Source organism: Orussus abietinus, unplaced genomic scaffold (assembly GCF_000612105.2).
Source record: "Orussus abietinus isolate OABI.00-Male unplaced genomic scaffold, Oabi_2.0 scaffold255, whole genome shotgun sequence".
Classification (NCBI taxonomy): Eukaryota; Metazoa; Arthropoda; class Insecta; order Hymenoptera; family Orussidae; genus Orussus; species Orussus abietinus.
The window spans coordinates 1-24,927 of record NW_019394420.1 but is presented as its reverse complement, the minus strand read 5'-3'; the positions used below and the strand labels follow the sequence as shown (position 1 = coordinate 24,927).

At 39.7% G+C, this 24,927-nt stretch overlaps 1 protein-coding gene across 3 annotated transcripts; it reads right to left on the bottom strand.

The window, feature by feature from the left end:
* Positions 1-1,139: 1,139 nt before the first annotated feature.
* On the bottom strand, positions 1,140-24,905 carry LOC105700185 (dynein heavy chain, cytoplasmic). 3 transcript variants are annotated; one of them, XM_012425830.2, is made up of 22 exons: positions 24,543-24,905; positions 22,942-23,459; positions 21,769-22,863; positions 21,553-21,688; positions 21,111-21,484; positions 20,652-20,687; positions 20,187-20,258; positions 16,715-20,065; positions 15,809-16,203; positions 15,426-15,736; positions 15,242-15,330; positions 13,651-14,797; positions 12,843-13,338; positions 12,119-12,734; positions 11,234-12,028; positions 10,356-10,557; positions 8,506-8,704; positions 6,915-7,032; positions 5,884-6,255; positions 2,559-5,321; positions 2,268-2,465; positions 1,140-1,928 (listed from the first exon to the last, which is right to left on the bottom strand). In XM_012425830.2, the coding sequence occupies exons 1-22, from the start codon at positions 24,784-24,786 to the stop codon at positions 1,494-1,496; spliced, it is 13,962 nt and encodes a 4,653-aa protein (XP_012281253.1). In that variant the 5' UTR covers positions 24,787-24,905; the 3' UTR covers positions 1,140-1,493. The 3 variants fall into 3 exon arrangements, with proteins under 3 accessions (XP_012281253.1, XP_012281256.1, XP_012281255.1); XM_012425833.2 differs by lacking the exons at positions 8,506-8,704; positions 20,652-20,687 and adding an exon at positions 9,237-9,432; XM_012425832.2 differs by lacking the exon at positions 20,652-20,687.
* Positions 24,906-24,927: the final 22 nt, after the last annotated feature.

The following is a 24,927-nucleotide window of genomic DNA, read 5'->3' as shown; positions in this document are numbered from 1 at the left end:
ATTTCGTTGCGTCAACTTAAGTGAAACACTTTGTACGTTTCTGAGTTTCGAACTTCAGCATCCTTCAAAGAGTTCATTTAAGGTCAACCTCTAAATCATTAGTATTATTTAAAATTACGAAATATTGGTTCGACGATATATGTCCAGGCAATTTTTATACGCATGTCTCAGCTGCTCAATATTTGTTAACTGGTTCAACGACACATTCTATTACCAGATTTAATTTTGGAGCCGTAATTTCAGCCCCGAGAAGGCATGGATATATGCGATTAAAAATTGCCTTTAGTGTTTTGAAAGTACTGTATATATATATTTGACATGCAATCGAAATTCTACTCATGTTAAAATTGTGTTTCAGTATATGGTTATCAAAGTAGCGTTAATACGTTCCTTAGAAAACACTTGTTTTGACGCATTCGTAGTTTGTCGAGCAAGGGTATTTCGCTCAAGAGCCCGTCTATTGAATGTCCTATAAATGTATAGAAGAATTCTGAATGAGAATCACGTTGCGAGTTTGTCCATCTCTTCGATTAACAAGTTGCGAATAGTTTTATAAATGTGTTCAAAGGCATTTAGTTTTACCGTAACATTCGAGGACGTTTGCTTCGATTTCAATGTTCTAACGTGAGGTTGTGCAAGCTCCGTTTCCTTGTAATATACAATTGTATGCTCTTTCTGTCTCAATGGACTCGTGTAAATACAGTTATCTCTATCACTTAAAATCGTGCACGCATAACGTTTACGTTATTACTCTTTAAGTATTCCACTCTGTCCTCATGTGTTTGATTCCGCGAGTGCTTAGTCCGTCCAGAGTGTCAGTGTTTAAATTCTATCGTCGCCTACAATAGGAACTACAATAGCGATGCACAGCTCGTAACTTGTACAAGTAGATAGATATGTTACTTTTAACAATGCTCGAAGGCTCTCGAGTGCAATCATAGGTTGAAACATCACTGTGTACATTACTACACTGTCCTATTTAAATTCTAGACCTTTAAGTAATTCGATCGCTTACTCTACGCTAAGTGTAACTGCTATACCTGATATTATGGACCATAATAAAATTTTTATGTTCTTTTATAAATAGAATGTTTCCACTTCGCCGAAGGGCCGTCACGGGAGAATCAGTAACGACACCATTGACAGTGAGATAGCATTTAATAGATATACAGGTAACAAAAAAGTTGACTTTCACCTCGGGGAATAGAAATAATTAAACGGAACACTGCCTATTATGGTTTTTAAAGCCGAATGCAAAGAATTAAATAACACGTATATTACAAGATTTGCGATCGATGCGTTTGCAAGTACGATTCACCCATTTAAATTATCGAGGGTCGCTACCTTCGGTATAAGTCTCCTATGTTACGGTATTAAATTAAATTAATAAAAGTGACTTTACACGGGTCTTCTAATGTTATAGGTAGTCGTACATCGGATAAGAACGCGATACTGACCAGCAGCGCAATATTATTTGGCGCAGCAAAGATTGATTAATTTAAAGCGGTAGAAGTTAAAACTGCGACACCTCGCTCGTAAAAGCTGTGCTGCTCCTGGTTCGCAGCTATGTTCAAATCTACTGTAAATAGTAATTCGGTACGGGTGCTGTTTAAATAGACCGGCAAGGACAGTTTGCCCTTTTTAGCTTCTTCGCTGCTTGATCGCACCCATCGGAGCATGGTAACCGGCAAATCGGTCATGATGGTCGACGTAAGATACAGCTGATTATCTTTGCATTGTGCTCCCTGCAACTTCAATCCAGTGACGGCGAATGAGCAGTCGTCCGTGGAGATATTGTCGCCATCCCCGATCGTTACGTCGAGCTGCAATTCTTCGAGGGACCAACTGTTTGCCTGCGCGATGCATTGTCTCGTCGCCGTGATGTAAGCTTCTGGGTTCAGCAGTCCACCCAACCATACAGGGAAGCTCTGTAACGAAGGTATTTTCAAATTTTAATTTCATTCAGAAAGTTTTACGAATTATTCAAACAAAATTAAGATTTCAGTTTCTCTGTAAGGCCTGCATAAAATACTAGAATACATAATACGCACTAATAAATGTGGGTAACGTGTTACCACTTAAGTGTTCAAAATGGCCTTACCACCAAAAACGGTATAGATGAATTTTAATTTATCGTCCTCGATTAAATTTCTTAGCGCCTTTCATATCATTTTAAATGGCCCACCACAGTAAAAAAAAAAAAAATCCGCCGGTAGTTCTAGCGTTAAATATATTGGTTTGATACTAGTTCAAGAAAATGTGCTCACCTTAATTTCCTTCGCACCGCCCTGGGAAACCAACCGAGATACTTCTTGCAATTGAGTAACTCTGTGACTAAAATCGGTGATCCATTGAATGACGGTGCATCCTCTGGGCACGGTGTACCTTCTCCATCCAGCAGGTAAAATACCCTTTACCAGTTCCGAAAGCATCGTCCTATGGTAATTCGTCTGTTTCTTCTCGCCCTAGAAATGCAAATAAATTATTTATTTTCGTAAACCCTCAATATCACGAGACAATCCTTGAAGGTTCCAAATGCGTCAATTTAGAGGAATTACCTGACAGATCAAGACGACGTCTTCTAAATCATGAATAACATCCTGAAGCAATTTGGCTCCACTATGAACCTCTCTCTCGAAATATCTGTACAATGGATCTTTAATATTTTCCACTGTCCTCTTCAGAGTTGGTAGATTTTTAGGAAGTAATTGCAACCAAGTGGAAGCAGAATTGTGTAAGGTCCTCATCCATGATGGACGCCCATCAGCCTCCGTTTCCCGAGGAGCACTCAAAGATTCGTCATTAGAATACGCCAGCTCGTCTTCGTCTTCGAGTTGTTGCATCTTTAAGAGTTTAGAGACCAAATCCGTTCCTCTGGTCGTAAGAAGTACCTTTTCCGCGTTATTGGGAAGTCCCAACCAAGATGGCGTTTGTCTGTCGGAAAGAGATTCAATCCACTTGAGGAAGTGATCGCGCCTGGTTCCATCTGGCATTGTTATATGACGCTGACTTCCTTGGGCGCCATCCACATTTGCCACCAGAGCGAAGTCTGCCTCGAAAGATCTCGGTGTGAATAATTTTCTAAGGAACGAAGCCAACAGGCGCTGATCAAAATCATTGTCAATCTTCCCGCCGTAAATGCATTGAGAGAGAAGAGTAACCAGGGCATCCCATGGAACCTTCTCCGGTGGTAGATTGGTCCGTCCCATAGCTGTGGTTTCTATCCAAGTGTCCAACGTATCACACGCCACTCTCAGATCGCTCTCATTGAACTCGTAATGCTTTGCCCATCCCAGAGGCGCATACCGAAGTCGTTCTTGAACGATTGCATGGAACCACGCGAGCAGGAAGTAAAGACGAGCTCTTTCGTTTGGTGCTTTCATCATACGCGAAGCGGGTACGGTACTAAAAGTACGCAGCAGATTCGCTCTGATACCCGGGGGTGGTTCAAACACAAATATGCGACCAGCTCTGAGCAAATTGACAGGGACCTTGGGATTGATTTCCATCGTGAGGAACAATCGGAAGCTCGCGTGTGGCTGTAAACTATGCAATTTCTTTTCAAGTTGCACCAACCACTGCGGCGCTAGGTGCACGTTCTTCAATAGTACCCATCTACCCGCCTTGACTGCCATGTTAATAGCTCTGTCAGCTTGATTGAAACCTTCCGCAGAACCTATGGCGATGCTGGCGATTTGTTTTCCGAGCTCGGCAGCTAGATCGTCCACTCTGCTGGAAGCATCGAAGCCAGGAACGGAGCACAGTAACGCTGGGACAGCTGCTTTCAGTTGGGTCTCGACCACGGATGCAAAGTCCAACTCAGCTTCCGCTGCAGCCATGAAGGATTCACCGAGGGCGGATGTCACTACCAGAGACGCAGCTGCTATTACTCTATCCGGTCTGAAAGCTTGGATAGCAAGGAGCTGATGCATAGCCGTTCCAGTTGGTGACAAAGGTTTCTCTTCGTCCCAAAGTTGAGGCACACATGTCTCGGGTGAAGGCGATTGCAACCAAGCGCTAAATTCCGCGTCCGTTTGGATCTTTTCCGATAATCTTTTGAAGGCTGGCAGTCGAAGGCTCAATCGCATCATTGCCTCTTGTTGCTCGGAACTCAAACTGGGCACGGGTGGTCCTCTGACGTTCAGTACCCCTTCCTTGCCTCTTAAGAAGAACGTAAACTCGTTGTCGTAAGTCGATTCTGTGGTGATTCCTTTCAAATGAATGCGACACAACAACAAGGCGAATGTTAGTCTATCCGTATGTAACATTCCTCTTGCCACGCGCTCATAACAGACGGAGAACAGGTCGCTCGTTATTCGGGACAGTCTCTGAGTATAATCCGATATTCCGGATAGTTTTGGATTTTGAGACAGCACGGATGTGAAAATGTCCAAGAACATTTTCAATGAGTACTGATATAAGAAATGTACTTGGTTGAGGCTGTCCATGGTAAAGTACATATTAGAGCATGCTTGCGAGAGTGGCAGGTATTGCTGAGACACCGTCTCGATTTCTCCAATGACTTTATCCGTCTCTTCGACCTTCTTACTGATGTCAGCAGCCTCTTGTTTTAACGTTTCCAGGGTTGTAATAACCGAATCATCGTCGAGGATTTTGCCTTTGGCGTCATTCAGAGCTTGCAGCAAAGACTTTTCGAGTTGCCTCAGTCGGAGGTGGAACTCCCCTTGCAATTTCAGAAGGTCTGACCTCTTTTCATCGATGTCCGGTCTCTCCGCTTTGAGGACCTGGTTCAAGCATTGACTTTGCAAGGAGCTTCTAGTTACGGTGAAGTTGACGAATGTTACGCGAGAGCAAATATCTGGGGGGAATTCTACGGTAGGATCTCGAGTAGACAAGAAGATGACAAACGATGGAGAAAGATCGATATCTTGGTCCCCGAGTGTTATCAGAACTCGACCACCTGTTCTTCTCAATTCTCTATTGAGAACGGGATTTAAGATGGGGTCGTAATTTTCGACGTCTTGCACCAGCAATGGATTACCAAATCGCAACGCACTTTCCAAGTTCTTTCTAAACGAATCATCCAAGAAACTGGTCTTGGTGATTTTCCTGTCTTTGAACTCGTTCATTATGAATTCTGTTGCTTGACCCGATGGGTCGATGATCAAGGGGTATCTGTTGAAACGCTTCAACATAATAGCATTTTCAGTGCACAAGTCATCCGTTGGCAGAGCATTGGCTTGCCACCTTAATCGTTCATCGGGGTTGGAAAGATACTCGGTTCTTGCAATATCTGGTCGGAATTGCAAGTTTGCATGCTGCAGATGTTGACACCATGTAGTAAATAGATTTTGACGGTACTGCAAAAGATCGATATGTCGACTTCTTAGATACATTACCAGTATTAGTTTCATGTAATTATTTGTAAATTATATGATCTTTTTTGTGTCTGCCACGTATAGGGAAAAAAAGATGTAAAAATCGATGCGCGGGCAGAAGTGCAACTTCTAAGTTAAAACGAATTACTATTAATTATTTTTCATCATTCTTTTACGAAATGCTCTAACGCGTTTGATATTCCTTGTTTTGGGCATAACAGTACCAATACGCAAATTGAATATAAATAGTAATTAATATTTAAATCAACTGAGTTAATAATGCACTAACATTAAAAAAAAAGTTTACGCAAATTATTTCAACACTAACACATAAAGATGACTACAAACAGTAATTAATTCCAAAAAGGAATAAAATAAGTGCTTCGCTTTCTGATACGCTGCCTTGTCGAAACAAGCGAATTTACAATAGGGTGACATCAGCAGTTTCACTTCAATGACAAACTTTTACTCTAGCTTATGGATTCAAAGAATTAAACAGAATTTAACGGGCAGAATTTATGCAAATAATGTAAATAAAACATACGTGTTGATCGAAGTAACCGGCGTAAGCCAAGAATGCAGATGACAAAAGAACATCTCCGATGATTGTAGACATTTGACTTCTAAACGTTTCACTCGTTGCCTCCCATCTTTCCCTTTCTATTACCAGAGATTTTAGAAGGGCTATAGACCTGTCTACTTTGCCCTGTACATTTTCCAAGTCAGCCTTAATAGCTTGTGCTTGCGATATCAGCTGAGCATATTCTTCCTTGTAGGAGGCGATACTTTGTTCCAGTTGAGCAATTAAATTTTTCACTTCTTCGCCTTTGAGCATATTAGTTTCTGCTTGGTGCTCGAGAGAATGGAGTTCATCTCGCAGTGGTTCCACTCGTTTCAGCATATCGGCATATTCAATCTAGAAATATCAAATGTCAACGTTCATTTACAGATAATATACTTGTATAATAACATTTAAGTGATAATAGTCACATATAGATAAAGCAACCCTGTTACAAAATATCGAAACATAGGATACATGTAGACGAAGGTTTTTCAAGATACAATATTTTGAAATTTCATATACAATTGGTTTCGACACTAGAATATTGGTATACGAATTTCAGAGGGCATGTATGATAAATTTCAAAATTTTTGTGTATACGAACATCTGTGTACGTACATCCGTGAGAATTAGTAGGCAATTGTGTACAAACAGTTATGTATGATGTACAACTGCTATAAGGTTTATATACAAAAACTCGGATATTTTTGTATACTAATTTTTGATCATGTACACATACACGACTGCATGTGTTTTGAGGAAAGCGCGTTGTGGTACTTTTATTAATATTTGTACTGAATTAGTTTCTCATCTTACTGTTTTCTACAAAATATTGAATACTTTTGCATGAATTTTCACGTAGAAAAATGGTATTCTTCGGAATGTAATATATACTTGTTTCGTTTTCATTTCGAGCACCGCTGTTTTTAGTTTTGGTATAATACATGTGCATTAGAAGCTGTTCGTAAGATCAAGACATTTTTAGCAGTGAAGTAAATGATTATATTTCTTACCTGTGCCGTAGCCCATTTAACCATCGGACCACATGCCAAACTAGCTCGGTTAACTTTTTCAAAGTTATACTCAGGGTTACTCAAGTAACGACTTTTCATTTTCTCACGAACTTCGTCACTAGAAAAAAATTTCCATTAGATACAACTCTATACAACTTAGAAGATACAGAAAAGGTGGTTTCAAGGTTCCTTTAAGTATTGGTAAACTATATTTCATTGTGTCACAAGTAAACACATTTTTATTACGTAATGCAAGTATCGAAGTAGGCTCTGATAAATTGTTACTTCTTTTTTGAAAATTGATAAATCATATTCCAGTACTTTAAGAATATTTCAACATATTTTACCGTGTTCAGTAAAATAAATGTTAAGGGTTTTTATCGATACATCCACAATCTCGAAAACTCATGTTTTCAATCCTTTTTTAAACCATTAAGTACAAATAAAATATAACTAATTTAAACCCTCGACGAAAATGATTTTAATACAGGAAAATTCATATCTCTTTTGTGAAAAGTTGCAATAAAACCCTGCAAAATAAATTCTGAGTTTCGGGAAAAAGCAACGGTGTATTGAATTGATACTACAAATTCGAAAAAATCTAGTAAAGCTCTTTTAATATTGATAAACCCAGAAACCTCCTTACTATGTCATTAGTACTTGTTCTGCCTTGTTTCGCGAATTAACATTGTGTCCAAAACATAAAGTTATTTTCATGATTAACATGAAAAGGTTGCTAGTAACAAAACGTAAGACTCAATAGCCAATTGATAGAATTTAGATACAGATCATTGGTTAGTGACAACTTTATCAATCATTGTTATAGCATGCATTGACAAAAACAAAAGGAGCTTTGGTAAAGGCTTCTATTGGTATGTTAATGTAACGCTCGTAATCCAAAGCTGTTTCAATAATGCTTGCCAAATAAAATGCAAGCAGTTGACGGATAGGGTGCGACTAACTCAGCATGTTACGATATATTTGTTATATAAACTATACCAACAATATTGTATCAATGATCAGATAGGGGCTAGACTATTGCGGGAACCTACTTGAAAAATAATTTTCAAACGGAATTCCACTTTCAAATAGCTACGGACTCTGGACGAATAAGGAATCGAAAGCTATCCGATCACGTAAGATGGACGGAATAATGCAAATCTAAGAAGCTGTCGTCGTGGAGACAGCGATACATTGCAGGAGCGTCAGTTGTAATCCTTGAACATGAGACCAGCAGATACTCGCGTTAAATGCACGAATAAACAAAGATGAACGAGAAACCTGCATTAAAATACACTTTAGCACGTTACAACCTCTGGTCGATCGATATCAACGGCAACAAACGTTATCCAGGCGAGCTCAAGTAATTTACGATATTGTTATAAATAATATAGAATAGCTGTCCGAGTGACCGATGGAACGTTACAGGTTATAGCTATTGCGTTTTAGTTAGATCGGTGATTTTGATGCAGAATTCTTGTCATTACTTTCCGAGGATATTACGTACGGAAATCGTTCGTATCAGCTGGCCCCACCGTTTCGTAGCTTAATGGTCGATCGTGGAGGAAACAAAGAGTGAAAGCATGCTTACGTAATGTCCTCGGTACTGAAATTAGAGACAATGGTATTGATAAAATTGTCTCGCATGACGACCGTGCGGATAGTTTTCCAGTCGTTGGCATTTTCGCCGAGCAACAGGCAGATAGACTCCAGCGCAACCTTGACGATCGCTGGTGGGTTCGCCATGGTGCGAACCTCAACCAAATGCTGTTTCTTTATCGATTTCACCGCTATACGACAAAATTAAACGATTTCATGTAGTACAAAGAAGAAAATGGGCAAGCATTAGGCGCGAGTTATGTTTCAAAGTTATAAAAGAAGCGCTGCAACAGGCTGCAAGAGGTATCGGCCGACCTAGACAGTTAAAAATCAGAGCGGGAGAACACAAGTGACATGTCTATGTACAAGTCATAATGTACCAGTTATAGACGCAATTGAAGCAGTTTTTCTTCACCATTGACAATTTAAGCGATTACAAGTGACGTCGGTGTACCTTCTGGACCTCAGCTTTACCTTAAAAGAACGTTTCTAAAAAATTTCCCTTCGTAATTCATCGTTCTAACAGTTTCACTGACTATTTAGCTTCAGTCAAAAACCAAAGTGCTTTGCTACATTGCGTCGTTAACCGTGTAAGTGTGAGTGTTGTAAAATCAACCACAAACATTGGAAGAACAGAATGTAATAACAAGCAGATATTAAATGTCGATATTAGACTCCCAGGCGAGCGACGAACATTCATCAGGCCCCTAGAGATTTCCTTACGTGATGTCCTCTGTGTTGAAATTGACGATAGTTGGAATAAAGCTGTCCTTCATAATTACTGCTCGGATCTGTTTCCAATCATTGGCATTCTCCTCGAGCAGGAGGCAAATCGACTCTAGAGCCACCTTAACGATGGCCGGTGGATTAGCCATAGACCGAATTTCGACGAGATGTTGGCGTTTAATCCCCTTCACAGCTAATCTCATCGTAAATACACAAGTGTAGTAATTTACTTACCGCTGAGAAATTACACTTATAGGAAGAGCAAGTGATTTTACGATTTTAAGGTGAAGTGAAATATAAGTCGAGAAATTTGATCGACGTCGGTAAAAAAAATTCTTTTAAATAACTATGTTGCCAACGTTCGTATTTAGATCGACAGCCGTGTCGAATTATATTGGGTATTGTACTAAATGGCGTACCCCATATGTCGTTTCCGTATAATAATTATAAACAAATCGAAGTAAAACTCCAGAGATCTCCTGGATTCAGGGTTTTTTATGCCCCAATTGACCGCAGAGTGACATTCTGCGCCATCTGTGATTTTAGTGTCAACTCAATTTTCTCTCCGAGATTTCGTGATACCTTTGATTTAACACTGAAGCGAATAAGACACTTTTTTTGCCTTTATCCCGTTGAAATGCGAGTTTCTTGATTAATAAAATGTTCTACATTGTTGTACAATTGTTCTGACATCTTCGTTTCTCATATCGGAGCCTTCAATGCTTGTACATCGATCGAAATATGAGAGCTTGATGCCATTTTGGTTCTGGTCTAGGCTAAGTCAAAACATTTTTTTTCGAAAGTCCAAATTTTGAAAGTGTCAGGACAATTCTTAGGCGATCACGAGTCATGTGTCAAAGTTTCGGACAGTTCGATCCAATACCCTTAAGAAATGATTAGAATCGACTGATTTGAGAGGGGTTTCACTTCACCTTAAGTAACATTATGAATGAATTGTAATATCTGTCAAGTGTACCTATTAATGAACTACACGAGGTATCAGTATAAAAGACCCTGTTATATCAGTGAAGCAAGAAGGTCGACACGAGTTTAAAATATTGACGATTGTAAAACTTGTTCGCACAGATACGTTAATGAAATGAACGAAACGCTTACCATTCTGAGCATCTATGACAGCTGGTTCAACTTGCGCTAAATCAGCCATGACATCTTCTCGTTTCTGGTTGATGGCTACTGTTTGTGCGGCCAATTGTTGTTGAATTTCTTGACTTTGAACTTTCTTCTTCTCAGCTTCTTGTTGATCTTTAACCATCTGCCGTAATTTGGCGTTTGCGGCTTCGTTCTTGGCTTGCAGTTCCTGAAAAAGTTACAGTTTATATCCGTCAGTTCATGGTGTCAATTGGAGCAGACTAAAATTACCTAACGTTTATTGAATATCTTTATCAGAAATTAGATTGAAAAAGAAAATGGCGTTTGAAATGAAACATCTAAGTTAAAAAGAATTATTATTCATTATTCTTTATTACACCTTAACGAAATGTCTTTACGCGTTTGGTACTGGTTGTTTTGGATATAAAAATATTAACATCCAAAGATGGATATGAATATTAATTATCTGCAAAATTAACTGAAGGAATAACGCACTGATACTCACGAAAATGTAAACGTTTAAACACACTGTCTCTTTACTACCACACGAAGATGGATATAAATGGTAATTAAATGTAAAAAGAAGAATGGGGATGAGATACCAATGATAACGAGCGACATGTCTAATGTCAATTTTGCCAATCCAGAAACACAGCCGCTGATTGATCTCTCAGATAACAAATTGAAATTAAATAACAATAATCAAAACCTTTAGATAAATTGTGTCAATAATAACGCACAAAAATGAATGTGAATCGTAATTAAATGTAAGAAAAAAAAAATCAGTGTTTCATTCTCCGATACTCTACTCTTTCGTATAATGAAAAGTCTGTAATTTTTTCACATCTCATACATTTTAACAGCGGGAATTAAAAAAAAGTTACCTGAGATTTGACTGCCAAGCTCTTCTGCATTTCCTCAACTTGTTCTACAGTTTCAGCGATTTTACCCAAGCCAACGTTCAAGTGAAGTTGCTGTTCCTCTAGGTCGCTTCTCTTTTCTTGGTATAACTTAACGAAGTGATTGATGAAGTCCAGATAATGACGAGGTGTGATCGCCATAGTTCTGCTGCCTCTTTTAGCCAGTCTGGCATTTGCTTTGTGCAGTGTCTGATGCACGTACACGCATGCATTAATGACGGCGTCTCGGTGAGATGGTTGTGCAGGTATTAGCGAACAAACCGACGGGAAGAAATCGGGGCATTTCCAAGATGGCCTTTCTAAATCGACACGGTTCGTAAACTCTTTTCCTACTTGGAACAATGCGTTATCGGACCAATCGCCGAACCAATTGAGTACGCATCTATTGAACAATGCCGGTGATGTAGCGGCCCTATCCTTTAAGCCATCGGTACTTGGATTCATCGTAAAGACGACGTGCAAATTCTTCATAACTTGACCAGTGAACCATTTGTACAGTTCTTCGTTAGAGTCCAACATCAATCCTTCCCGTTGAGCGCCTTCTTTGCATTGTGTCATAAGAGTCGTATATTCATCGCCCTCGAATAATCCTGGGACCTCTCCATTAGCTAGTAAAGTGTTCATTCTCTCCAAGAAACCAGAATCCAAGACATTGGACTCGTCAAGGATAAAGGCAATTTTTTCATCTTTACAGCCAGATCGTCTCAATACCTGCCTTAAATCTTCATCGAAATCTTCACCGGTGTATTTGTTGTGGACCTTAACAAAATTTTATATTATTACTTGAAACTAATATTCAACATTTCTCAAAAAACAGAAAATTACATCAATCGCCATTAACAAGTTTACCTTGATTTGGAAAATGGAAAGTCCATTCATCCATGCAACAAATCTAGACAGAGTTGTCTTACCAGCGCCAGAGACACCAATTAGCAGTAAATGTCCCTGAGGCTGACGGAAAATTCTGTCAATTCGCAAAACATGCTCAAGAACTTCATCAAAGAGAACCAATGGTACGTCCAGTTCCTCCTCGTAGAAGACCTTCAACCTAGCTCTCACATAATCTCTCAATTCTTGCCTGTTTACTGGTACATAATCTTTGGATAACCAGTTACTGTACAATATAGGCCTAGATAGTGATTTCTCCTTATCGACGTCCATAAAGTGTTTCAAGGCAACGACGTCGATATTATTATTTGTCCAGGCCCGCTCGGAATCCTCGACAAGCCTATCTTGGAAAAGACGAAGGGCTTCGTGAGCCCACAGACGAACCAAACCTTCAACCGATAAGCTATCCAAAGGTCGTATAGCCTCGCAAATTCCTCGCACCCATCGGGTCATTTCACGTGGAGAATACACGTAATGTGGCTGCATATCTTGCGTAAATTTCTCTTGAGAAGCCAAATAGAACTCAACCATTGCGTTTGTCAACGGTTCAGCATATCCTCTTAACGAGGGGGTCAACCTGTTGAATCAAACAAAGCATGAATTAATCAAAATAAGAGAAATCGCACATATGCGATAACGTAGAAAATAAAATAGACCAGTAGATTAAGAAATTGTTTGTGGTTACCTAAGCATTGCACGGGTGAAGGTTCCATAAATCTGTTTGAGGGAAGTCTCACCAGGATAGTCAACGTAAATGACGGGTACATGACGCAAAAATCTATGACTTAGTGGCTTTCGTCCGGGATCTGTCGGTGGATTACAAGCACCGACGAATTGAATTCTTTCCAGGCTCACCCAAGCTTGATCACTGGTTCTGTAGAATCCTCTGTGTTCTACCAACTGTCTCAAGAATGAGATTACTCTCTGCGTTCCGTAATTATCCATATCCGGCAGATTTATCTCATCGCAGAACAAAACCAGCCATTTGCCAAGTTGTACAGGTGACAGAACAACACCGTTAGGCGTTTTACGATATTCGCAGTAGTGATCAAACGTTTTGAGTAGAAGTTCCGGGGTGGTGGCAGAAGAAAAGTTCAATCCGACAACTTCCATATCAGGGAGAGCTCTTAGAGCGGAGAAGAGAGTCATCGTCTTGCCAGAACCGGGAGGTCCACAGAGCACTGTCAAAAACAACCGGATGGTATTATTTCTTTACATAATTGGGCGCAATAATCAATGTGAACAATTTCATGTTTTGTATTCTTGAAAATTTGGGTCTCCACAGTTCCAGATGAGGATTTTAAGCGAAGTAGAACATTTGAACTGCCAGATTGCAGTTCGAGGAATAATAACATATCATACCGATTAATTTCCCTACACATGTGGTGTAATTACGATAACAAACTAAAATGATGTGGGAATAATTTAATCAGGGATATTGTTCATATTTCTAACGTTACGATATCGAACCTGTGGATGATTGAATTACTTACCAAGTGGTTTGTGTTCGGCTAGCCAAGTATAAAGCAAACTCTCGTGTCGTACGGTATCCAGGGTCGGCACAACGATATCTGGACTTGCTACTTTATGAGTTTCAACCTCAATCTGCGGTACTTTGTTACTCCAAGGCAACCATTCTCCGTGTATGTTCACTTCAAAGTCAATAATTGGTATGCTGCTCTGAGCTGGCAGAGGCACCGTTGTTATGGATCTGATGAAGTCTCCCAGATCTGATCGAACCTTTAATTTAGCGTCTCCAGCAAAGCTCCACAGTAATGCATAAACAAGACACTTTGGCATGTAACGTTCCAACTGTTCGCTCGGTAGAGGGAAATCTATATGCGCGTGGTTGTACAGCAGTACGTTACGTACGGCTTGATTAAGCATCGAGAATAAAGAGCTAAGAGCACGCAGACGGGTGAAGTCCATTATATGTTCTTGTTTCATAGCATATTCCAGACACCTGACTACTAAGCCATCGGGAGCAAAATAGCTTTGCAAAATGCCGGCAACTTCTCGTTGAACCGATAACGCAGGAGAAATAGTATCTTCTTTATCGGACATCTTCTTTCCAAGGGTGTCCTCCTCCCCATCTTCAAGTGCGATATTCTTCAGCCTAAGCATGTAATTTTCAAATATCATTTCGGTAGAAAGTACATCCTCCGAGAACCACACCATTCCGCAACGTGACACAGTGGCTAGTGTCGCATATTTAAGATCTTGAACTTCGAACATTACTCTGACATTGGGCGGCAGGCTTAGACGTTCGCCGTTAGGCAATGTTAAAAGTTTATTGTCGTCGAGAACGGAATTCAAGTTTTCAACCCATTCTGGATCCACGTCCCCATCGAATATAATCCATTGACGTTTGTTGATTTCGCCTCTGACGTTGTCGATAATTTTTCGTAAGATGTGCGTAAATAATCCATCCGTCCATTCTCGCGTGTTTGGATCCAGTACACCGTACAACGTTTCTTTACTTATAGCTTTGGGATCGATTACATGGGCAACCCCTTCAGTGCCTTCAAATCTTTCCAGAGCCTTCAATAATACTTTCCAGGCTGTGGTTTTACCAGAACCACTGGGTCCCACCATCATTAATCCATGGTTCAAGTTGCATATTTGGTATAGTTGCAAAACCTAAGGAAAATTGGCGTTAGATATCATGTATTAATTGCTCATCAATCACAAATGATGATCATGCAACAATGCGAATGGGATTGGGGCAACATGGGTGCACTCTCTACGAGTTTTTTTTTATCAACAGTGACATCTACGTGCATTTCAGTCTCACCTTTTCAACCCAGGTCTCACCAATTGTCTCCTGAGTGCGCATAAGATAAAAACGTTACAAGTTAGGAATGGTATTAATCACAATTGAACCCATCAACGCAGAAAATGTTCACTTACAACGCGATAAACCCGATGTTACGACTCGTGTACGTATTATTTCATTCAGGAATTCTAATTTTTGTTCACTTCATGCGCTATAATGTACGACTATTTCTAAGGTGTGAGATGATGGTTTATCAGTGATGAAACGTATTTACACAAAAAATAGAAAATGATAGTGAATCGGCATACCTTTTCTTGCCACGCTCCACCTTGTTCGTCACCTTCGCCACACACGAAATATTCTTCGGCACAAACCTTTCTAATTTGATCCTTCAGACCTATATTTTTTAAAGATAACATTTTCCAAAGTCCGTAAGGGGGTTTCGTACATGTATTGTCGGTAGAAAATATTCTATACATAAGCATGTTTTACCTTTCATTTCAGCTCGAGTATAATTCACATTCGGGAATACATCGTTGAGTAAGCTAAACAACAATGGAATGTCCTCAGCAACTAATTTCGGTACCATTGTTTCACATACGGACTGGATTAAAATTTCTTGTTCCGGTAAATTCTCAGCAATTGAAGCTTCATCGATATCGGTTTCACCACGACTTTGCATGCCTTCCTTAATCTTTTGAATCCGATCGCGTTTTACGTTGCCAGCAGATATCAATACAGATTTCAGAGCTCGAAGACCAAAGTCATAATGGGACTGATTCGACAATTGTTCATCGCATAGCCTGCAATGAGTAAAACAGAGTTACGTAGAATACTTAATTATTAATTGAAGTTTTGGTCAGGTGAGTGCTTACTTGAAGAATGGTACGATCTTGCATGCAAGTTTTTCTGCAGTTCTGAATCCTTGACTGAAAAGCATAACTTCAGCAATCAATTGTCTGTCAGGCGTGGTCATGGCTAAAGATCTGAACAACTTCTTCAGATTATCCGGCAAATTCGATCGTCCAGCATAACCAGGATTCATTGTAATGAAAATTGCCATATCCGTAGACACTTTAACTTGCTTTCCAACGAGTTCTACACAAAGCATCCCTTCTTTCTTTCCTTCCATTTGGCTCTTAAGAGCTTCTTGGATAGTTTGAACTTGTTGAGACACAGCCGAAAGCATGCGCTCCTCCAGCCGATTAAATTCGTCGAAACAACCCCAAGCACCAACTTGGCAAAGACCGACAAAGATACGACCCATAGCCTGGAAAAGCAATTAATGTTATGATTAATTTTTCATTTATAATAAAAGCGCGTTATAGCTTACTCGTATTTCAGAATCAAAAATTAAATTCCTTCAACATCATGAAGCAAAAAGTATTAAAGTATTAAGGTGATGTCAAAGTGGCTATACAGAAGTCTCGTTTATGAAACTTTTCTCTGAACTGGATATATCGAATCGTTTCAAAGTTTACAATGTGAGTATAGAGACTATAAGGAAGGTCTTGACACCCATGAAATTTGAATTGTTTAGAAATCTGTTTGCAGGTATTTTTTCCTTTTTTATTAAACATGAAATTTCAGAGGTGTCGGGACCTTCCTTATAGCCTCCATATTCACATTCTAAAGTTTGAAACGATTCGGTACCCTCAGTTCGGAGAAAAGTTTCATGAACGATCAACCACTCGGGTGCCACTTTCACATCCCCTGAAGTACTTTAATTTCAAAAATACTTCAATTTCTATACATCTCAATTCAATTTTTTGTTCAATTACCTGAAAATCGAATGTTTCGTCGCAATTAAACACCAGCACGAAGCGGCCAAGTTGATGACCCAGAGCTTTGACAGATTCTGTCTTTCCCGTCCCAGCAGGACCAAATGGTGAACCACCTAATCTGGCTTCCAAGGCTTGTGTCATTGTCAAGTAGCATCTATCAGTCAAGGGTGTTTGAACGAGTCTATCTTGAACACCCAAGTACTCAAATCCGTAAAAGAACTTTGCGTTTGCCATGTGTATAGTTAACTGTTGAAGTACTTCGGTTTGCCTAGGGTCGAAATAGAACCGCATTTCACACAACCATTCAAAAGCTTTAGGATTTGAAACCTTATTCGCAATCAATCTTCTCGTGACAGTACGTTTGTGCACAAACTCGTTAATTAAGTGCTCGAGTTTCTTTCTTCGCAGGGCTGGCTGCTCCTGAAGCACCGAATCGGCCAGAACATTTAATGTTATTTCGACTTGGTTGAGGACCCTCTCAAGCGGGTTTTTATTAGGATCAGATTGTGCTTCATGAAGTGCAGCTTCTACATCCTCAGACCAAAGAATTTGAGCGGCTAATACTATAATTTGTGCTTGATATTCGTCGCACCAAGTCATGAAGGCTTGAGGATTAACATTACCGTCTTTAAACTGTTTAATATCTTGCACAGCTCTAGCCAGACTAGAAGCAAGAGTTACTCTCATTTCTTTTTCAACGAGTGTCAACCATTCGTTGATCTTCGGATGATCAGTCGTAGAAACGGGATTCTGAAACGTTACTTCCTCTCCTTCGCGAGAAGCAATACCCGTGATGACGGTATTGTCTTCGTTCAGCAAAATGGCTGCTATGCCTGCGAACATCTTTTTAAAGTGTTTCTGCAGTCGTGCAACATTCTTGCTGTTTCCAATAATCTCTAGCAAATCTTCATCTCCGACGAAGTAGAAACGTGGGAACGATGTTCTTTCCCGTTCGAGGTACTCTCCAAGTGCTTTTTGAATTTTACCTAAAAGGTCTGCTAAGCGCTCAAGAGCTCTTTGAACTCCTGGGATGTTCAATACGTCCATTACCATCGGTGATTTCGATACTTTTTTCATCAATCCCAAAAATTCGGAACTAATACTTTGGAAACGCGATGTTTCAACGGGTAACAATGTTTTGATATCGGCACTACCCGAAAATATACCTTCCAGGTAAACCCATCTTCTCTGAACGTCTATCCAAACGTCAAAGAGGGCATTGATTCTGTTGAGTTTCTCTTCCCAAGTTAATGCTTCTTCTTCAAAAACTTTGTAGTACGGTGACAGCTTCATCGCCGCGACAGAATTAATATGTTCTTTAACTTTGTTAAAGAGATCGTCCCATCCTCGAATTAGTCTACATTTGCTTTGATAGTTTATTAAATCCAATTCGTATGTTTGCCAGGATTCGCGTACTTGCTTCAAAAATTCTTCTAAGGCCATTTCTCCTTGGGCGACTAGAATCACGTCTTTAACGATACCTTCGTTCTTTTGAAGATTAACGTCCCATACTTGACCAAGCGTTAATTCGCTTAACACCCAGTTAACTCTTAACTGCTTCGTCAATTGTTTCCAGTGGCGTTCCTTCAGTGCATCGGATTTTAATTCCACAATTAGCATGTTTACTTTCGTGTAACTCTGTAGCATCTTCTTCACATACTCATAAGAGGAATATTGTCTCAATCTTGCTGGAAGCTCCTTCAATTGAGCCATCATCGTATCCAATTGTTGACGTAATTTTCTTGGTTGAACCGACAACCATGGCTTCTCTCTGGTTTCATCGATCTGCGCCCAAATTCTTGACAACTCGGACCACACTCCTCTTAAGTCTTGCAGTTCTTCGAATACAACCTGCATTCTATCTTCGCTCGTAGATACTCCACCAACTTCTTGAAGTTCCAAAGCTTCCTTTGCCTTTGCAACGTTATCTCTTTCTTCTTTGAGTCGTGCAAATTTACTTTCAAATAGTTGCAATTGCTGTAACGCTTCGTCGGGACGTAAATGGCCTTCGACAGGCTTACCTCTTTCCCAGTCGCTAAGGAAATCCGTTGTTCTCGTTTCGACAGCTTTGTCCTCTGCAACTATCTTCATTTGCAAAGAAGCTACTTGGGTCTGAATGCTCGTGTCCTTTCGTTTAATAATTTCGTTGAATGCACCCCACTCTCCCTCGATATTATCAACATGTAGCCAACTTGTGGGGAACTGGAACCTTTGACGTTCCAATATTCTTTGACCTTCTCGATAAACGTCTACCTGCTTTTCCCAAGCTTTCATTTTGCGTTTTAGAGACTGAACATAGGTAATGAATCCAACGGCATCGGATGTACTAGCAGCTTCGATAGATTGTTGTTCAAGATCACTTCGAGACTTGGAAACTTGAGCGTGGAAACTGACCATCTCGTTTCCAAGAAGTGATCCAAATTTACCTAACGTCTCTTTGTGCCAGGAATCATATTTAAGTGACACTTTGCTTTGCACTTTTGCATAATCAATAATCACGGGACCAAATTCACGTCTCGTATCGGAAGTGTCAAATGTCGTTCTAGTTTTCTTGATGTCATTAAGGCATTTCATCCACAAGCTTATATCATCTCCTAATTTTCCGTAGAGGTTATCAGGTTGAAGATCCCAGAGCGCTTGGTATCTTAGCCATTGATCAACATAATCGGAAATATCCTTTATCCTCGATTCGACTGCATCGTAGGCAGATTCTAACGGCGCTTTTCCAGAAGGCAATTTTGTAAGAAGGTTTCTGTACGTGCCGGATTCAGGTTTATCAAGCCCCACTTGATATCGGGAACTCTGAAGGCGAACTTGGGACGTAACGATGGCTTGCCAAGCGAACAGTTGTTGCATTATCTGAAATCGCGCATCCTCGATACTAGGATACAAATACATCGTCTGATTGGTGATTCTAACTTCATGAATTTGATTCTGAATCTTGGGATCGCCACCTGGCTTGTGCGTAGGCTGTGTAGGCGCATCGGTATCCATGCTCGAATCAACTTCCTTCTTCTGGCCAGTAAGAGCATCCGTCCATGCTTTAATTCCGGCTTCTAACCGAGCAGCTAAATTCTTTTCGACCTCTTCGTCGAGCCTGGCAACCCAAATATGCAAATTCGAATAGTTCTTCAAAGACAACTCGTCGACAGATTTCTGGATCTTCGACAGTATGTCGGCGAACGTATTTGCTGAGTACGGACAAGTTTCTAGCGATCGGACGTCCACATCCAGCTGTTCTTCGACTACCAATAAATCCTCCACTTTTTCTTGGAATGAGACAACCACATCGGATAATCGCTGGACATACGGGTCTAATTTGTAACTTTCCCACACTAGAGCAATCCCCTAAAGATAATAAATAAATGACCGTTAGATTATTTATGTATCATAAATCCTAGGAAATCTAAAGTTGTTCCAGTACGTCGCTCGGTCTACAAAATAGTTATTTAATTAAATATCATCTTACCTCGGATATGAGTGTTAAAACGTCTTTTCGCATTCCAGCTACTAATGGGATGATGCTGGCCTTATCTTCGATCTAAAATAAGTAAATAGCGTTGAGTCCTTTTATATAAGGTCTCTTTAATTTATGTACGATACTCGTTTCACAACTTTACGACACATAATATGCATTGTCATTCAATATTTTTCACAATAACAAAATGCAAAATGAAAGAGTCTGTATATATCAACTGGCAATGCTAGAACAAAACGGTATTACAAAATCTTGGATCGCCAAAGTACATCTCCGAGATGGAACCTGATACTGATTTAACTTATAGGGCGACATACATCTGCATTAGCATCAACATAGTCAAGAATGTTCCATCTCGCCATATAAGGCTGAAGCTACGTTAATTAAGCAGGCAGATAATAATGATTGCGACTTTAGGCAAGATGCATAATTTCTTGAAGCATCGTATAGGTCTACCTTCAGTGCGGGACAGTGAGGACTCCGATTGGTAAGCTAAAAATGTCGGAGATCCGTGGGATTAGCAATTTCACTTATGCTCGAGAAATCATTTAACCTGGTTCTATTGCCTACGTTCGTTTCCGTTTCAAATGTCTATGTTCCGAACTAAGTCATGAAAGCACCTTAACGTTTAATAATTGTTAGTGGCACATAGCCAAGCTGAACATTATTACAGCATTTTCACCAAAGTTTGATAGACTCTTCATCTTGGCTACATGTATGTTTGTTTTGAACTATTACTCATATTCTACATTACATCATTGAGACATAAAAGTGGTTAACGTCACCCCGACTAATGAGATGTTCATTCATATTGAGAGAAAGACCAAGAAAATGTACACGAAAAATCATTGCCATTTATGCATTCCCTTTTCTTCCGGGCCCGTTGGTATTCTTTCAATTAAGTACACTTCTTACCTTTTCTAGAGTCCGCTCATAGGTTCTGATGCTTTCGATTAAACTAATTGCAAAGGGATACAGTTGATTAGCTTGGTGCGCCTTGTTAACAATAGCTAAAGGCACTCGGAATCCAAGATTCTTTAGATTCCTAACTTCCTTCGATAGCGTGATGATTTCTGGCAGGAAATTAACTTTCAATTTAAGTGCATTGCCTCGTCCAGATCGTGAACGAACGCTTTCGATTGTAAATATTCTTCCAGTGACTCCAATGTTACGTTGCTGCACTTTTCGTGCCCACTCATCGAAGATAACCTGGGTCGAAAGTTTCAAGCGGAAACTGTCCCCGTCTGCTTTCAGTTTCTGACCCTCAATGTGATTTTCCCATCCTTTGCCTGTATTTAAATGCTGATATTAATACTTCAATCTCACACACTTTGGATCATTGGAATTAAAAAATTACCAAGAACATCTTCCACGCGTTTTAAATACATGGTTAATTGGTAGTCAATCTGCTTCACCCAGATTATAGACCCAGAAACTGGAGGTAAATCTCTAATCATGCTCATTCTGCAGCATTTACTTTGTGCGTATTGAACCTGAAAAAAAAAAATGGTGTAGATACAAAAATGAGGAAAAATGTTACATTGAATTATTATAAGATTTTAAAGACCATTACCTTAAATTTCTCATGAAGTGCTTCAATGTCGTCTTTTACTCGCTGTATTAACTGCGTTTGGTACTCTCTGATAGCGCCTCTGATGTGCGGTCTAACAAAAAGAGCATTGAATCGCGAAAATATTCGGAACATTTCGTTTGCATTTTTAGCAGTACCCAATTGGTCCCGAAGATGTGCTGTGATTCGAGCTTCAACTCGTTCTATACGTTCTTCATATCGATGCACTGCTGCTTCCCACGACTCCAGACCTTCTTTCGTGATGTCTAAACAATCCACTTCTTTGACATTTTCGTATGCTAGATTAACTTCGCTGATTGCATTGGCATCCGCTGCATCTAGAGCGAATTCTACCTTCACGTTATCATTGTCGGGATTTTCGATACTTGCAGTATTGCTATTTTGACGAACAGTTGGTCTCAGTACTCGTACAATCACGGTCCTCAACTGTTCATGGTGTCGACGAAATCGTCGCATGTGTTCCATCCTAGTTTGAAGTTTTTTGTGAGCGGATGAAACTCGCCATACCATTTTCATATGCTCGTCTCGCTTCTTTTTAACCACGTCTCTTAACAAGCCAATTAACTTATCGTACTCGTCGTCCCAAGTACCGAACACCTCGAAGCATTGTCCCATGACCTTTTCAAATTCATCAAATGGGATGTGCATCAGTCTTCGAGTACCAAGCACTTTAAGCAATTGTTGTCCTAGATCTCTTGAAATAGCTTCAACTAACCCCAGAACTCTCTTAATAGGGTATTTGGTATTTCTGATTTTTCTTAAATGCAAGAAGATCTGTTGAACCGCAGATCTAATTCTTTCCAGCTCGGTAGCAGATAACAGATCATTTATAGGAAAGTCCTTCATCAGTGGGTTATAATCATTCACTGTTGCCAATGCTTGTTTCAGGCCGGTATCCGTGTCGAAACTGACGGTGGCATGAAATCGTTTGCCATGTTTTAATATATCCAGTGTGAGAGATATCTCGATGCTTTCACGTTTTTCTTGAATTCGATGGAGTGCTCTTTCCAAATTCAGCCAAAACGATATTTCTTGTAGAGCAGTACCAGACTCCGGATCGCGATTCAGTTTGGTGACCTGTGTCAATAATGATTACAGTTTTCAATGTAATTGACTCTCGAAATTTTAGAGGAAAATAAAAGCAGGATTACTCACCTTTTGAATTTCTTTGATCCATTTGTTTACACCATTTTGCAATTGATTCAAGAAAGTAGAATCTTCAACTTTGTCACCGAAATCGGCAACTTTAGGTTTTCTGTTTTCATCCGCACATTGCTTAATCACTTGTAAGACTACTGGATGTACGGGCAATGAAATTTCAGGAATGTCTATATTTTGCTGCAAGTGTAGCAGTCCCATCTCGAGTTCGGCAATCTTTTTTTCCACGGATGGTGCCATTTTATCTCCATCTCTATCTGCCCGTCCCGTTTCTTTTACATAGCTCTTGAAATAAGGAGCCATGGCCTTGCTAATCGCATGTAACGTTTCATAAGGGGGCCCATCAGAGAATGTGACGAGGCGAACTTGAGAGTGAATCGATTTATCAGCCTCAACAACAGCCCCACGTTTCATCAAAACTAAGGAGGCCATTTTGGGGTTTGAAAAGTGGATCTCATTTGAAATATAATATACAATATTTTCCTTTTCTTCATCTCCTTCACCACTGTCATCTTCTGTTAAATAAATAAAATACAATATATTATATTTCCTTGCATGAACTTTGGTTTAATTGGGATTGTGTTAGATCGATCAGTTTCGGCTAATAAAAGGAATAATAATACGAAAGAAATAAATACGAACCTAATTGAAAACTTTAACCCTTTGCGATTGGTGCCACCGCAATAACGGCATTTTCAGAGCGTCGCCAGCCTGGCGTCATGATTTTATTCAATTACTTAGGGAAATGTAAAGCCAAACAGCTAAATTTGCTCTGACTATCTGATACTCCCATCAGAGAAATTTGCCGATCGCAAAGGTCTAAAGTAGTTTAAAGGATTAAAGATAACTATTCAGTAATAGTGACTAAATTAAATATATAAAATTATCTTTACTAATGTCGTCACTTTACGTTAACATTTATAGATTACAATCTGCATCTGTTACACCGAATTATTCTTAATTCGCAGCACTTGCCAAAGTGCTTCTGCCTTGTGATATATGTGAATACCTATACATATTACGAGTAATGTGAAAAATTTGGGCAATGTGCACAATTTTTACTCATTGTCTGGGTATTGTACATATTGCTCATAACATGTATAATATTTATAATTATGCAAACCAATTTTCATTTCAAGTATAGTGAATTTGTTTGCATAATTATTAAATGACGTATTATATACATCGATTATTTGGTAAAGAAGAACGTGTTTCGCTCATCATTTGATACTGTGACTTTCTTGATATTATAAAATCGAGGGCCAATAACGATCATAAGTACTGCTTGTATTGTAATATAATTTAATGTAAAAAAAAATTATGTAGGAAAAAGGACATATATGGTGTCTGCAATAGGGACACTTTCCAATGAGCAAAATTATTGATTTATCCATTACCGGTTGGGCGATGAATCACTCGCTATATTGGGAAGGAAAAAAAATGCCGTACGGTTTGCATTGAAATCATTATAGATGAACAGTCAACGAGACTCTTTTCCTGCCATACGAAAGTCCCGTTGTTTCCGGGAGCTCGCAGCCATTGAGATTCTCTGTGGAAATTCGAAAAGAAAATAGAAAACCGGCGGAAATTATTTGTACCTTTGTTCGAACTTCTTTGAATGTAGAGTGCCCAGACTTGCGAATCGCTGATAAATTTTCGGATGCACTCTTGGTTGTTCTTATCCTCTAGAGCAACGTTAAAAGCGGGCGTACCCAAGTCTTCGTCCGGTAGAAGGATCGTAACGGCCTCGCGGAGATAATGTGTAAATGCTGTATAATCCACAATCGCGACATTTTGCGACTCAGGAGGTGGCTCCCCGGATCCATCCAGAGAGTCCCCCATCGCGAGTTAATCGTTACTTTCTCACTGTTTTATATTAATTCAATATCACACAGCCGAGTAGACGGGTTCCTCAAACTAACTGAAGCTGTCACTAACCCCAGAGATGAGTTGGGAGATTGCTCACGGGCAGGGTCGCGCGAT